Here is a 16748-nt window from a genome sequence, read left to right as displayed (position 1 = left end):
TGCAATGTTTACATTTTGCTGTGTTTCCGACAGTTTCCCCCATGCTCTTTGTCATATGTTCCCAAACTTTGGAACGCGGCATGTCAAATTACCAGTCTGATCAGGCTAGCATGAAAACAAAACTGACAGGTAATGAATACAGTAGAATGCAGCTAACCTACTAATAGACCAATCAGACCACAGAAAAATGATTGCATCAGGCCGGTAACTGATTTCAACCAATCATATCGCTAAGTGACTGGCGGCAACTTGTTACATTTATGGGCCGCGCATGATAGTAGCCAAGTAGGCGGTATCAGTTTCACTTTCAGTTCTGACAAAGTCACCAACCCCCAACATCAAAAGAAACCTCACTTATAGCACAAGTGTTAAACAAGTAAATTGTCTGATAATACAGAAGGGAAAAAATATACATTGTGGGAGATGTAGTGCATAATTTTCTTAGTATGGGTGAGAAATCCCAAGCCGTTTGTGCTTCAATGTTGCCTTTTGTGAAACAAAAGCACTGATTAGTTTCTCAGAGTCAGCCACAGAACCCGGCGCCGGTGTGTCTGGGGAGGCGTGGCCACCGTCTCAGAGCATGGGCCACGTGTGTTTATTTTGGGTGTTGCCAGGGAGAACTGGGCTTGTTGGAGTCTGGGGAGGTCTGGGAGGCGTGGTCAACGATTTAGCTCACTGCCAACATATGTTACTGTTGCCAGGGAGTTGGGTATACTGTTTGCAGGGGGAGCAGTGTGTTTTTGCACACTGCTTTAAAACTTTTTGTGACAATTACAATGTCTAGATTATGACTCACTGTTGTCTATGCATGTCTACAAAGTAATCTACTATATTGAAGTGCATTGTGCACTTATACAATTCTGATATTGGAACATTATTTACAGTACAAAGAGATGTTTACCCTACTAAGTAACTTGAACTGTTCCGGGAATTCCCGAGAAACACAGTGGGGCTGGAACGTGATGAATGGGCATGAATGGGCACTTGTGGGGACGCAAGTGTTGCTTTGTGAATGGAATTATACCCCACTCCCTGTTTTAAATGTTACTATTCTTGAGGTAGGCACTAGCAATGTTGTGGTCTGTTCCAAGAAGTATATATGCATGTATAAACAGTGTAACAGTGTAAGTATATGTTTGATTTTGGCCAGTATCGGTACAGTACCGATATTACAACTTCCAGTATTTTTGGACCTGTACCTGATTGATAATACCGATACTGTATCGGTACTGTGTACCGGTACACAGCTCTACGTGTGAGGTATGCCTTTCCTCGAACACAGGACTTCCATTTAACGTCCTATACGAGGGACGTCCCTAACCGAAGCTAGGTACTCATTTACACCTGAGTGAAGTGAGTAAAGTCGTGTAAAGTGCCTTTCCCAAGGGCACCACGTCAACGGGACAAATCAGGGAACCCTGGATTCGAACCCGGTACCTGTGGGTTCTTGGGCCAAACATCCTGCCACTGTGCCACCTCGATGCCACTATTATTGTGTATGTGCAGCGCTCGTGAGTGCGACTCGCACACAATATGTATGCGACCAGTTTCTTGAGAATGCGACTAGATTTAAAATCACGGTCGCACGGTGCGACAATCCAAAATTAAGACCTGCGCCAGGATAATGGCTGCAGAACTAAGCGGTAAGCCGAAAATATAGGTATTCCAATGCTACCGCGAATATCGTCGGTGAATTTTCTATCATGTTCCCACACCCGCGGTACAAAAACTATCCGTTCCTAGTGGCAAAGTTACCCATAGAAATAAAGGATATAAGTCTCTCTCTTTGTGGTGTATTTGTTTGATTTGTAAAATGTTTCAAACGCCAAAACTTTGTCGATGAAAGTGAGCGCTCGCCGGACGCTCGCTGTTTTCAATGGCGGCCATGATGTTTATGAAAAATAGACCGCAGCAGAATGAAAGGCTTGTTTCCTGCGGTCATATTTATACCTGTTCAAGCGATGATTTTTACGATCAAAAATTGATGAATCAATTCAAGTGGAGTTTTATTAAAAGAAATATCAAATTTTCCTTTTGTCACCGGTATCATTTCAAAGCTCATTACCTGCCCTTGTTATGGTGCTACTTTCATTCTGCTGCTGTCTATACTGCACAGCGGCAAATCAGAAAGCTTTCCCCATACGGCCTGCCTGTCATTGGATGACGGCGCCGCGCGGTCCTGACGCGCGAAATTTGAACTACGTGTTTCGAAGTTCCCGATTTGACTGGGTCGGCACAAACAGATCATTTTTGATACTATTCTGAGCAAGAATTTTAAGGATATTCAAGTATTTTGGATTATCTGTAGACAGAGGGTGAGGGTAAAAAGAAAAGAAATGCCTGTAAAAATGTTGAACTTGATGCCAGCAGTGAAGTTTCAAATTATGGAATATGACTTTATTTGTTTTGGTCATGAACCCAATAGATAAGTTCTAGAGTCATCTATTTATTTATCATTCAAGGTTATGTGAATCATTACCTGCCTTGTTCCAAGTAAAAAATACCATTGTGTATTTTTCAACTTGTTGAACTTGAGGCACCGTGGCCCCCGGATAAGGGCCAGCCGGGGAACCTATGCCCAATTTTTCTAAAAATCCATCTACTAGTATCAGTATGTAGGAAGGTATTGAATGAATTGAATTGCCAATTGTTCTGCACCATCAATGTAGGTTTTTATCTTTTATGATCTATTCAAATACTTTATTCCCGGTTGTTAACGTATAACAATGATTAATAGGAGTATTATTTGGTATAGCCAAGACTTTTGCTTGTTCTTCCAACTTTTTGTAGTGGTGCCCCTAGATTTTTGCTGGTGCTCCTAACTTTTTTGAGTTAGGAGCACAGTGCTCCTAGGCCTAAAAGTTAGTCTGGAGCCCTGATGTGCCATGTGTGTCTGTATATTTCTATGAAAAAAAATTATAGCAGAAGTAGTAAGAAAACAACAAAAACAAAACAATGATCGTAAGACTGACCACTTTGCCGGCGATGCTGACCAGCTCTCCGGATGCGGGGTCCAGATGGGTCTCGGTCAGCGCCAGGTGCGAGCTGCGATGGCCGGACAGCAGGCGGGACAGCTGCATGCTGACCAGCTGTTCCTGTCCGTAGCCAAACAGCTCACAGGCCATGTCATTTGCAACAAGAATCTGGAAAGGATGGCACAGGGATATCACATACCACAAATCTACCTTTCTGTGAACATTTGGTCTACATTTGTTTGAACATTTGGTCTACATTTGTAGAACATTTGTTCTATGTCTGTGACCAGCTGGTCCTGTCCGTAGCCAAACAGCTCACACGCCATGTCGTTTGCAACAAGAATCTGGGATGGAATAAAAATATTTTTCTTACACTACCAAAAATCGTTTTTCTTATCTTTCTTGTTTTTCCTTATACAAGATAATTTTTCTGTCAGCAAGAATATTATTCTGTATGAATCCCTGTTTTAAGCACAAACAAGAATCCCTGTTTTAAGCACAAATAAGAATTGCATCTAAGAATTTTTTTCTTAAACCAAGAAAGTTCAAGAAAACTATTGGGTAAAGAACAGCATTTCACTCGCCCATAGACTTCAATGATGAACATATAAGAAAAAGGCTGTTAAAAGTCACCTACCTGAAGTTTAGGTTATGGAAAACTCACATTGGCAGCGTAGTCTGACCTCTAAAGTGTCAATCTACTGAGTTTCGCCGATTTTCCACCGGCGCAAAGTGGTGAAATTCTATCAAAACATGACGAGATGACCTTTGACCCCCCTTCACAAGACCTGATCACATCCAAACTACACCTATTTCAAAGTGTACCGGACACTTCAAACACGGCTAAAACCCTGTTTTTCTAACTAAATGAAATAGCCACAACCCTTACCTGTCAATTCCAGCTCAAAAACACCAACATTTCCAACAAAGAGGCCTCCTACAGCTACTTTTAAATAGCATATACATGCGGTTTCTGTCTGGCATTAAAATGGACCCTCTGCGCATGACTGTAATGGTGAACTTTGGCCTATTCTAGTAGAATCAAATTTGCAATAAGAAATATCTAAAGGAAAGAATCTGCAAGAATACCACATTTAACCAAACAAAAACAAATCTTATATTGGAGATATCTTGTTTTGGAGAACATCATACTAGAAATATTTTCTTAACATCAGAAAAAAAAATTCTTTGTGTAAGAATTGACATACAAAGACTTTCGCAGAAGGTTTCTTGAATTTTCTTGTTTTTCTTTGTATAAGAAAATCTTTCTCAACATAAGAAAACAGGAAAAATAAGAAAAAAGATTTTTGGTGGTGTATACGTAGTCAGTTCTGTTATATCTTTGGACATGTATTCTTGTCTATTCTAATTTCAAAAGTAGAAAAATATGAACAGTTGTACTCGAAAGATAATGCGTCATAATTGTCTAACAAACACACGTGATGTGGTATTTCATATACAAAATAAAGATATTCAATATATGTACATTGTACATAAGAGTAACTTTTACAACTTTCACAATAAGAGTAACTTTTACAACTCTATAGTAAGGTTTGACCTGATTATAAAAACTATTTTACATGCACAATACAAGTATCATTTTATCATACATATCAAGCACTATAGAAAGGATGCAGACTGCAGCAGTGCACTGAAGTAATGGTCTCTCACCTGTGTTGTAACAGCATCCACTGTTACTATGGCTTTGTTGGGGTTGTGTATGGTGTTGGGGATTCTCCCTGAAAACACAAAAGTACCACAATAACTACACTGTCCTTGGTGCTGAACAATATGAGCAAATTCAGCTGAAGACTACTGCAACCGACAATGTGAGCGAAATCAGCTGAAAACTTTTTATCATTGATTGTTCCTCTTTACAATCACTTTGTACTGACTGACTAAAAAGAAAGAAAGAAACTTGTGCCAAAAAGGTCAAGAATTTTCTTTTTGACGCAAATGATGTCAGTTTGCTGTGAATGGCTTCTGGTGATGCCTGTCCTTGGTGCTGAAGTAACTATTTTACAACACTAAAACAGTAGGCTGACAATAGCTCTTTCAGCCATTATAATAATGGCAATAATAATGTCAATATAGAATAATACTTGTATGTAGTGTATCTTTGAAGGCAGTGGGGTCACAGTCTCTCTGGTAACTTGTGAGCTCCAATTCTTGAAAAATAAAATCTTTTTGAAAATGCTATCAGTTTATTTGCTGTGAATGGCTTCAAGTGATGCCTGTCCTTAGTGCTGAAGGTACTATTTTACAACACTAACACAGTGGGCTAACACAGTTGGCTGACAATAGAGCTTTCAGCCAAAATTCAAGGATGACAATTTAAAACTATCCTATCATTATTAAGTTTTTAATGACCCAGAAGATCATAATCAACAAGTACACCCAGATCAACATAGAAAACACAGACATCAGTTATGTTACATACAGGTAATAAAATATGTAAAAAAACAGTTACTCAAGCAACTAGATATGATTTTGGAAATGGTCAGATATTTCAGTTAACATCCACTACAATTCGTCAGTGACACTGAACAAGATCTGGCTATCATCACCCAGCTGTTCAACAAATCTTGCTCAGTGTCACTGACAAAAAGTAGTTGATGCTACCTGAAATGTCTGACTGTTTCAGAAATCATATCTTGTTGCTTGAGTAACAGATATAAGTTACTGTATCTATGATTCATCCGTAAGTTTGAAGGTCACACTTTCCCTGATAACTGGTTTGTTCAAAAAGTTGTATACCCTAAACTACATGTGTAGTGTGATCCAAAATTCAATATGAAAGGATGACAGGGGTAGGAAAGAATCTGGAATGAAAAGTTGAGACCTTCCGTACCTGATACAGACTCTCCCATGGCCGTGTTGAATGACCAGGATGTGCCCATGGACAGGCTGAGCCCAGGGTCAAAGGTCGGGACGGCGCTGAAGGACCCGTGGCAGGGGGCGCTGCCGAAACTGAAGCTCAGCAAGCCGTCCGCTGGAACACAACAAGTATTGAAATATATATTTAGGCAGTAGTATCAGATGAAAATAAAAAAGTAAAATCTGTATTCACTTCTTTTTTTCAAATAAACTCTTAGGCAGTAGTATCAGCTGGGGAAAATCAAGAACAAACTGATTTCACTTCTTCTTTGGTCCTCCTCAATGGAGGTAAAGGATGATGCTTTTAAAGTACTAGAAATTCTATAAGTTACCTCGGTATGTGCGGTATATATGGCTTGTGTTTAGCCTAGCACACTGGCTCTCCCCTACTCATTTTGAAAAGTGTGTTGGTTTTTTTGCATGCAGCGGTTTGAGGACAGTGAGTGTGACTCTATCATATACATTGTACAGGGCTGCCCGGCTTTACGTCACCATCTGTAATGACCTAGGCAATCCGTTACAACAGGGCCTACCCTGATCGATGAAATCAAACCACCGCCCACAGAATTTGATCCATATGGCAAATCAGCAATTTTCACTATTACATACATATGAGTTTGATATTTTTCGTTATGCAATACTCACATTTGACCTTTGCGAGGGAGTCCTGTTCAGGCAGGGACTTGGGAACATCTGTACCCGTCTCAGAGCTGGGCTCAGATTCCTACAGGGGGACAGATATGCATTAAAACTACATGAAAAACACTATGATATTGTATTAAAAGGGAAATATTGTTCTGGTTCTGCAAAATAAAGACAGCTACACAATTTCATAATCTTTCAATCTTTATTCATTCAATCAACATTGCAGAAATAAAGATCATAATATGCAGATGCTTCTGAATTTTTATCTTTTATTATTTTTTTTAACGATCTCGCTCAATGCAAGGCCAAGAGGCCACTTCTCGGCATTGAACTAATTGAACTAATGTGGTATATATAGGTGAGAGACAGCGGTGTGTGTTTGTTTTGAAGGTTTGTAGAATTACGTTGATTTCACTAATGTAAAGGCGATACTGTATCAATACTAATTACACACTTGTTACACATATAAAGCTAGACTGCACATCAAAATTGACAAACCCACTTGATCACAAAATGTCTGTAAATCTAAGCTCATAGTGCCCAGGCCATATATTTTACTGTGTAGTAAAGAATAGAATAGAAGAGACGAAGCTTACATGAAAAGTGAGCAGTAAGAGAGGGAGGTTAGAGGTCAAAACTGACCTCCATCATGTGAAGATCTAGATAGAAAAAGAGAGGGAAACTTCAGATGGAGACAGTAGGTTATCAGACATTTCTGTAAAACCACATACCATTGGACAAAGGGAGGTATTGACATTTGGCATTCATAATCATCTCTGTACAGTATTTGTTACATTATTTGTAGTACAGTCAAAACTGCCCAAGAAGACCACTCAACAGACTGATAAAACCTGATTTATGTGGAAAGGTTGTCACTACAGATACATGTACATGTAGGATTTTTAATGCTTGTGTTAATGTGAAAAATTTCTTAGGGCCACTGAGAAGTAGATACATTTGCCAGGTGGTCCTTATGTCGAGGTGGTCACTTTTAAAGATTTGACTGTATTTAGTGTTCTCCCAATATTGACGAAAATACCACACACGCAGGGATTTTTTTCTGGGAAAAAATTGCAAGGGGGAGCATTGCGAGGGAGCGGAAAAAACAAGCGCGGGAATGGTGTGTAACAGGGCGGTTAAGATCTAGAGAATTTCAAGTTAAGATGGGGCATTCTAAGTCTTCCTGAGGGGCAAAATTACTGTCAGCCAGGTCACAACATGTGACCTAGTAGCATCTCTGGTCAATCAGAAGATCTGCTCCCCAATTTATGGGGGTGTATGGTCATGGATGGGGCGCAGCGCCCCTGTTCTCCTGATTAGATTAAGCCCTGCAGATGTACTTTGTAGAATAGTCCTACATGTACCTGTTGTGGAGCAGTGTTACCGTGCTGACTGACCATGGCTGACGGACGTGTGTGGACCAGGTCTAGCGGTGACCGGTACGACGGCGTACCAAACAGGTCACTCCTGTTCACTAACCGGTCAGGACCATCACCACTGCCGCCCCAGGACTTTCCCTGTACATGATAATAATAACTTTATTGCACAACAGTTTTACAAGGTACAAAGTATGGCATCTATAACATCAGAAGTTCTATATGGCTAATCTACCTGATACATTCAGAAAAAAAGCCTCCACATTTTGTTGCTAAATTAGAATGTAATGTTTCCTAAACAGACACTTATCTTTAAACGTTTTCAACATGCCTAAATGGGCTACAAAAACAACATCTTAAACTTAAAGTAAGTCTAGAGCCTAAATGATGCTAAAAAGCAGAGTACTGAATATGCATTTACTTTTGTGATGGATTTATTTTAAGATAAAAAGTATGTTTTAACAACGAAATAATTTTGCAAGTTATAGTAGAATTACAAGCCAAATATTGGCAGTGTTATGATTTCATGGTAAGAGATCACCACGAAAAACTATAAGAAAAATCAAACCACCATGAACATTTTAAGATTTGAAGTATTATATTGTCAAACAAAAATAAAAATTGGGACATACCATTGCCCTGATGGGGGACATCTTGGGAGAGAAGAGCTGCTGAGGGTTGGCGATGGTATGGGCCAGGCTGTGGCCTCGGTCTGGGCCCTGCATCTTCTCAGATGTCCGACTTCTTTTTAACCTGAATGTGAATAAACAAAGGCATTGCCAAAAAAAGGGATAGCATATGATGTATCATATATAGCCGTGGCGACTCTTTAATCGGGTATATTTTGCTGTATGTCTAAACTAAAGACTCTTTTAGATTGAGGGTAATGTAAAAGAGTCTTTAGACATACAGCAAAATATACCCGATTAAAGAGTCGCCACGGCTATATCATATACAGTGCTTAATATACCAGCGATGGCTGTTTTGTTTACATCCAGCAGGGTATTTGATGATTGGTAAGATTATGAAAATGATATTAGCAATTTATATTACCAGATCAAATTATTGTAGGTCATGGGTAATAAAGAATGTAACCTTAAGTCATCATTAGCACATATGTCATCACTACTTGTACTAATGCTATGAGTAGACAACATTTTCCCCCATGACTAGCCCCCGTTGAAAGCTGACTGGCATTAAAATAATGTCATTGCCAAGATCACTTTACCACGTCGATGAAGGTCTAAGACATATAATCCAGGTAATAAGATACGCCGAATAGCAGTTACTCGAGCACTTTACAACGTTAGCGTGCAGGTATGCCGGTCCGTTAGTAGTTGTCTAACCGCCTCTTCGCTAACAACGTGATTTTTGAAAATAATTAATTTGTGTAAAACGTTGCAGACGGTCATAAAAAAGTTGCTATTTCAGTTTTGTCCTCATGCAAAAGAGCACATATTAAAAGGTATTACGTCGATCTTTTACACTATTTGGTCTACTTCTGCACTTGTTGTACAAATACACCTGTGCTAAACAAGTTGGAGAGAAAAATTTGAAATTTTGCCCCCCTCCCACCATGCATGTTCTTGTAATTTCTTAATCAACTCTACACTTTGCCAGGTATAAAAATACAAATTGAGACTGTGACGGTTATTTCTTCAGCCCTATGCTCACCTTTCTGCCCTGTGTGACGCCATATCCACGGGGGAAAGAATTTCTCCGTCTGTCGGTTTTTGAAAACAATCCCGGTCCGCCATAATAACGCTCGGTACTAAATCGTATACAGGGTAGGTACGCTGCAACCTGGTATGAATCGCTAGGGATCGCTTCATTACATGGATTCTCTCTTTTTTTTACTGAAACAAGGACTTTTCTTTTTACCTTCATGTTCAGGTCATCTTAAATGCAATGTTGGTAGTAAAATTGGACATATGGCCACACCAATTTAATTTTTTGCTTCACGGATTTTTTTTCAGAAAAAAATTGGAGGGACAGGGCGAAAAAAATAAAAATAGCCTTTTTTTTGCAAATAGTCTGGGTGAAGATAAGGGTTTACTTAATATAAAGAATAAGAGGATTATTCAAATTTCAGCTTTATATGGCTCATTTTATGCAATGCTATAATTTCAGTAACTCTGGAGGTGTTGGCCTTGTAAAGGATGCATCGATCCTGTTGCCAACACCTCTCAGATTTCATTCTGTGAAATTTGATAAATAAATAAATGAATAAATAAATAAAGTTACATTTTGCTATGTAATGTATGGCTTGATATTGAGAAATAGTTTTAATAAATTAAAAAGTATAACTTATGATCAATATTGGGTTTTACATCTGAACAAATAGTAAAATTGGGAGTAAAAATTTGTGAATGGGAATAATGACCCTTTTTTTCAGAATGGGAAAAACAGGAGAGTAGTAGTAGAGAGGCTACTCCTAGAAGCAACAAATCAAATTGTCGTGGCCTAAGTTAGACATTTTGACCACAGAACTAGCCCAAAGTCAAAGCAAGGAGGTTATATATACAGTACTAGTAACCTTGGTCAAAGGAAAAAGTTGGACCGAGCATAGCATAGAAGCGCCCCATAGCGATTCATACCAGGTTGCAGCGTACGTAACATCTCCGTCATATCCGTTGTACAGTATGGATCCAGTTTAAGAGTGATTTGACCCCATTTGACCTGCGCTGTGCACGTTGTTGCATGTTGTGACTGTGACTGTTGGGCAAGAGTTACATCGCAGTTTTGTGGTCAGAAGATATTGCACAAGGAGGTTTTGGTTGGACGGTATGGCACACCACGGCCATGGGCACAGTCACGGCTGTGGCGGGCACGGAGGTGGGTAAACAATGCTCCATGTTGTTGTTGTTGTTGTTGTTGTTGTTGTTGTTGTTGACAGTATGGTCAGTCCTCAAAAGTGTTCCATTGACAACCCCCCCCCCCTGCTCCATGTTGTTGTTGTTGTTGTTGACAGCATGGTCAGACCTCAAACAGTGTTCCATCGACACCCCCCCCCTCCATGTTGTTGTTGTTGTTGTTGACAGCATGGTCAGTCAAACAGTGTTCCACCCCACCATGCCCCACCCCAATTATAGGCAGTGGCAATATTTCTAACAAGAGTTCGAAGACCTTACGCCTCTGTGAAATATTTGTTGCCCGAATGTCTTGTTTAGTTGTGAATATAAATACATATGCAATGAACCCCTTTCTTAGATCTTAAACGTTAGTACTATAATTTTAGTAACAAAATTACCTTTTGGTATGTAATATATGGATTGATATTGAGAAAAAGCTTTGATGAATGAAAAATTATAACTTTTGATAAAATGTGACCACACATTTTAGGTATGTACAGGCCTTTATAATCTATTTTGGTGGCTATTGGGTTTTACAAGTGAACAGATAGTAAAATTGTGAGTAAAAATTTTTGAATGGGAATAGTGACCCATTTTTTTTTTGAAAATGGGAAAAACAGGAGAGGCGTCATTTGGAGAAGAAACAAATAAAATTGGTGTGGCCTAATGAAATGTTGGGGGTGTCCCTGTAGTGTAGTGGTCTGTGCCTTCTGCCTCTCACCACATCTGGTTCAAATTACTTGGACCAGAAGGACTGGGGTTCAAGCCCCGGGTAGGACATCCTGGACAAGAGGTGCATTGAGTCATACCAAAGACTTAACAAAAATGGTATACATACTTCTGAAACAGTATGGAAGTTAAACACACTCCACTGCCAGTGGACTAGCCCCCTGCTGCAGTGATTGCACCACAGTACTAGTGTGGCCCAGGGCTATGAATCGGAGATGGGCACAGCCCTATACATCAATAATGGTGTGGGAGGATTTTAACTTAAATGAAATGTTGACTGTACCACCATTTTTTCCCAGGAGATGACCATGACCATGACCACGACGATCCGGAGGTTGGCGTACAGTACAACCTGTACATGAAGATTGACAAGGACAGGGTGGAGTGTCTGAATGAAACAGTGGAGGGGTCTGGGAAGGAGGTCTTTAAACCATGGAATGAACGTCTGGACAAAAGTAAAGTATGTATATATTCAGATAAGTGTACTTTCCTTTTACTTTTTAGAATTTGAGAGGTTTTAAGTTACCACCTATACTGACTGTACTTTGAAAAAAAGTTCTGAGATGCTAAGGTATCAGCATGGCTTATTGACAGGAACATACTTCATCAACCATGTAATGCCCACAAAAATTCTTCTTGACTAGAACATCCTGCCAATAGTGTCAAAAATTCAATTACTGTAAAATGCAGAAATGTTCGCAGGGATTTCATTTTGCGGTGGGAAGAAAATGGAGTACTAGTGTTTGTGGGGGGTTTGATTCACGTTTGAAACAATAGTAGCGCTACAGTCACACAATGGAACAGCTTTTCGCGGTGGTTTTAAGTCCGCGGTAAAGAGTTCACCACGAAAACCGCGAACATAAAACCACCGCGAACATTTCTGTATTTACAGTATCCTGTCAATAGTGCCAAAAATTCTTATTGACAGGAGAAATAGTGCCAAAACAATCTCATTGGCAGGAACACTCTCCACTTGCCTCAGCCATAAGGTATGACAGGTCAGTGTGTCACCATCACATTTTAACACTGTTCTTTTATTTGACAGTATGTGGACAGTGATGCAGATGAAGAGTTGCTTTTCAACATCCCGTAAGTCAGCCTTCTGTTTTTTCGTTTTCAGTTTATTAATTTTAAAGTCTGGCATCTACAATGTTCAAGCTTAGGAAGGATTTATGAGTGGTTGAAATGAATTCAAACATCCGTCATGCTTTAGTCTCACCACAAAAAGTCTTTGTACTGTAACACTGTTGTAAATTGTAGCTGATAAATGTTTGGTACTAGGCTGTGAGTTGAGTGTTGTGGAAGATAAAGAAACTGTAATTCTTGTTTCTTTCACTATAACTTTATGTTCACTGTTTTCACTGTTACCTCTGTACCATGAACTTGTTATCACCATGAAAAAAAATTGTTATCATCTATGATTCCTTCACACATCCGTTCTGTAAATCACTTGCCACCACCGTGAAGTCAAAGTTCAGTGAAAATGTACATTTTCCTTACACCGTGAAATTTTGCTACCGTGAAGATAAAGTGAATTACAGTAACACTAATACTTATCTTTCCTTGCTTCTTTGTGTCCACTCCTCTTGTGGGCATGTAGAAGTGAGTTTCATACCATGACACACAACCTACAAATTCCTGTACTGTGTCATAACATTGTACATTATCAAAATCAGGATAAGATATTTGTATAAAATGCTGTACAATGCTGTACAATTAAATGCTGTACAATATAATGTAACAGCATTTAATTGAATCCCTGGTCTTTCCCCACACAGATTTACAGGACTGGTGAAGTTAAAAGGAGTGATCATAATTGGTGGGGAGGACGAGTCACACCCGGATCGCATGAAACTGTGAGCATTTTTTCTTATCTATTACAAATCTTTGTTGCACTGCAATACAGTTTCCCCCAGTCTTTGGTATGATTGTATCGTTATTATGGATCTCCACAATACATTTGTCGACTCCAGGTCGGACATGTTGTAAGGGATTGCATTTGTCATTTCGGATGGTGATGTAAAGCTAGCGCTGGCGGCCCCATGTATGAGGGAGCTTCGGGCATAAGCCTCAAACCTCTGCACGTAAAAGAACCCATCACACTTCTCGAGAAGAATAGGATTGACCCGGTGTGCTTGGCCAAGAATGCGTGCCGTGGCGAGGTCGCCGTGCAGTTGCATGAACAGCCCGAGATTATACCTGAGGTCCTTTTGGGGGTGTGTGTCACATTTCACTATCTAATACTGTAATGATACATTCTATTGATCTTCTATTTGTCAGGTTCAAGAATCGTGATGCGATGACGTTCGATGATGTCCACGTGGAAGCTGACCAGGAGTTTGAACTTCAACCTGACCCAGCTGGAGTGGTCGAGTATAACACCAAGTAGGTACTATTTATATTTTAAATATGTGACTGTGGATTCAAGTTCAAAATAATATACATTGTACATTTGAGATGGTACACCTGAAAACTTCAGCACTCTAGGTTTAACCTTTATTGTCACATTTTCTTCTTTCATTTCTAAGCCTCATAGAATTGGGATTACTAGAATTTGAGCTTGTGTTAAGTACAAGTGACTGGACAGGTTGAAATAAGCGTTGGAAAATAAAGAATAAGACGATAAGGAACATTTTGTGTTTGCAAAACTTGTCTGGTTTATTCACTGGTAAGTTCTGACACAACAGTGCAAGTGATCCCAGTAAGTAATTAAAGGTAGTGTAGTCTTTACATCGATTCACTTGACTATTGGTAAAGTTTAGGGATGTGTACTTAAACCCACATTCAGGTTCAGGTCCACAGAGTTAAGATTTTTTGGACCTGAACCTAAACGTTTTTATGAGTCCGGATTCAGTTCGGCGCTTGGGTATGCATCCCTACGTATTTACAAGTATGTGGATGTGTATACTGAAAAGGCAAGGACTGAAACCCTACCTCTGCCAACCAAACCAGGCCCAAGTTTAGCCCATTCTCATTCCACTCATCATCATTCTGTGAACCTGAATGTCGTGTTCTCCCTTCAGGGTGGTGAGATTCTCCAGTGTTCACAACCTTTCTATCTACTTCCCTGGGAACTTCGGTGCTGACAACACAAGAGTATACTATATCGGCCTCCGTGGAGAGTTTACAGAGGTACTCAACATCATTTTCCAACTGTTTTGTCATGACATTGTTGACCTAAACTGAGACAGATTCGTGACATCTTGTTCTTAGGGTGTTATTTCATTGAATAGAACTAAGGCTAATTTATTTTCTTGGTTAACGGAATTTAAAAAAGTTAAAAAAAATGCTAGATTGGAAAAACAACATGAAAACAGAATCTCATAGGAATGTTTTTACTTTGGTTCACACAGTTTCAGGGAGTGAACAGGGTCAGGTGCAAGTTTTCACCCCAGCCTTCTGTTTTCATGATTTTTTTGTTGCTAAAATTAAAGATAAAAATCCGTTTACCAAGAAATTAAATTGGTGTGGCCTAAGAAATACATCGTACAAAATGAAGTGAAGCTGAGAGTATGACTGTCACCAATGCAAGGTAAAAGGATTGCCCTTCTCATGTTTGTACTGTATTAAAGTTTTTATTGATGTATACCATGCTGACACAAAGAGCAAATATCATTTGTACCAAAATGAATGGTTGGTATGTACAACATGTACATTGCTTTTACTTCCATGATGATTTAAGTAACAAAAGACTCACTGACATGTATTGATGCAGACCTAACTTTACTCTTTCCAGATGCAGAGACAAGAGGTGATGATTTGCAATTATGAGCTAGCGCCAAACCCTGCAGATCACAAGACTGATTTATTCGACCCCTCCCAACATTCTGTGTATTAAGCCCATCATGCAAATCCGACCATGTTTGGGAATTAGCCCCCCTCTCACTGCACTCGCGGCACTGCTGCGGCCGATCGAATTGACAAAGCACTCAACGAATTTCATCAACAAAAAACAAATCTTGTTAAGCTTTGTGTGTTTTGTTGTCTTTTTAGTCATACATGTACTTGTACGTTTTGAATCATACTCCCATTATAAAGTCAAGGGTAACACAAATCCAGTTTAGGACGCAGTGACACCGCCAGCGTGCCGCGGGTCCAGTGAGAGGGGGGCTTTATCTGTGGTTGGAAGTTTCACAGCAAGATTGCTTACGGACTGACTATAAATTCTTAAAAATCATAGTCTAGAAAGTCATATTGGATGCGATCAGAGGAGCGAACTGGAGCTAAAAGAGCATGGATTCCAGGCTACTCCCTACCCAGCACGGACCTTGGTTGGGAGCAAAGTCATGGGAAGAACCGGAATGTTTGCCCGGTGCTTAAAATAAACAGAGCTACTCCAGACCTGTTACTGTATTTATCACCATGTGATAGCTTTGACAGGCTGGTTTGGCCTCAAACACTATCATAGATTAAGATCTTGCTGTATTGAAAAATTCAACTGCCTTTCAAGAACAATATGTCCGAAGAACATAGCTTTTTTTAGAAGTAATAGTAATGCACTGGCACTCTGTTGTTATCCAAACATATTTTTGTCCTCCCAGATGTCTGTCTTAAGGTTAAGAATAGAAACAATGCCTTAAGTATTAGAAGTGTTGGAACATTCATGTATGTTGCACTTGTCAACCAGGATGTTTGCATTGACAGTTCTTTGTAATTTCATACAATGATTTGCAACAACAATAAATGAATTACCAATGAACCGAAACAGTCTCAACGACATTAAGCTTTTTGAAGACTTTCTTTAATATTCGAAGGCATGACTTTAATTTATAAAATAGAGAAAAAATGGATGTTTTCACTGTCACAGTTCTTTGTAATTTCATACAATGGTTGCATCTACAATAAATGAATTACCAGTGAAGCCAAACAGTCAACGACATTAAGCTTTTTGAATACTTTCTTTTTATTTAATATTCGAAGGCATGACAACTTCAATCTAAAAAATAGTATAGAGCAATTATTTCCACTAGCCTAGGTTAGATATACTATAAGGAGAAGTGCTGAATAAAAAGACTCTTTTTACACAACCAAGACTAGTGATTTATTCAACCAACGTTTCGGTGACCATCTGTCACCTTCTTCAAGGCAATTCTGACCGAAGTGCTCTTCGAAAGTTTCTTTGATAAATGACTGGAAGAATGCCATTAGGTAATGAATAGAAAGCATATTTGTTCTACTTTATGGAAATCTTACAATGATGTTGGTAAATTATAAGTTATAAACCTTTAAAAGTTGGGTATACTTTTTTATTGGTCGCACGCATAGCCACTATAGGATTACATTACATAGCAATA

The 16748-nt window shown here is 39.3% G+C and overlaps 2 protein-coding genes across 2 annotated transcripts in view; one reads left to right on the top strand and one right to left on the bottom strand.

Moving 5' to 3' along the window:
• LOC136426570 (PAS domain-containing serine/threonine-protein kinase-like) overlaps positions 1–9649 on the bottom strand; it is a 28098-nt gene extending 18449 nt beyond the window's left edge. Inside the window, exons 1-7 of the mRNA XM_066415233.1 lie at positions 9548–9649; positions 8506–8626; positions 7862–8014; positions 6498–6576; positions 5827–5967; positions 4647–4714; positions 2973–3143 (exon numbers count right to left, since the gene is read on the bottom strand). Coding sequence (XP_066271330.1) covers positions 2973–3143; positions 4647–4714; positions 5827–5967; positions 6498–6576; positions 7862–8014; positions 8506–8626; positions 9548–9630 — 816 coding nt within the window. The 5' untranslated portion in view covers positions 9631–9649. The remainder of the gene's footprint in view (positions 1–2972; positions 3144–4646; positions 4715–5826; positions 5968–6497; positions 6577–7861; positions 8015–8505; positions 8627–9547) is intronic.
• An 881-nt stretch (positions 9650–10530) lies between these two features.
• Positions 10531–16153, top strand: LOC136427287 (PITH domain-containing protein GA19395-like). Its single transcript, XM_066416097.1, has 7 exons — positions 10531–10708; positions 11754–11914; positions 12500–12543; positions 13233–13310; positions 13735–13839; positions 14478–14586; positions 15191–16153. Exons 1-7 carry the CDS (start codon positions 10660–10662, stop codon positions 15290–15292), a joined length of 648 nt encoding a protein of 215 aa, XP_066272194.1. The 5' UTR covers positions 10531–10659; the 3' UTR covers positions 15293–16153.
• Positions 16154–16748: the final 595 nt, after the last annotated feature.

The sequence above is a fragment of the Branchiostoma lanceolatum genome, chromosome 2 (genome assembly GCF_035083965.1).
Source record: "Branchiostoma lanceolatum isolate klBraLanc5 chromosome 2, klBraLanc5.hap2, whole genome shotgun sequence".
In the NCBI taxonomy this organism is placed as follows: domain Eukaryota; kingdom Metazoa; phylum Chordata; class Leptocardii; order Amphioxiformes; family Branchiostomatidae; genus Branchiostoma; species Branchiostoma lanceolatum.
The sequence above is the reverse complement of the archived record's forward strand: the minus strand, read 5'-3'. Positions and strand labels throughout refer to the sequence as shown.

Bases quoted from the DNA above. Each gene is read 5' to 3' on its own strand.
- LOC136427287 (XM_066416097.1), top strand. From the start codon at position 10,660: ATGGCACACCACGGCCATGGGCACAGTCACGGCTGTGGCGGGCACGGA. The intron at 10,709-11,753 runs GTGGGTAAACAA...ATTTTTTCCCAG, and splicing joins CGGCTGTGGCGGGCACGGAG to GAGATGACCATGACCATGAC. The intron at 13,840-14,477 runs GTAGGTACTATT...TTCTCCCTTCAG, and splicing joins GTGGTCGAGTATAACACCAA to GGTGGTGAGATTCTCCAGTG.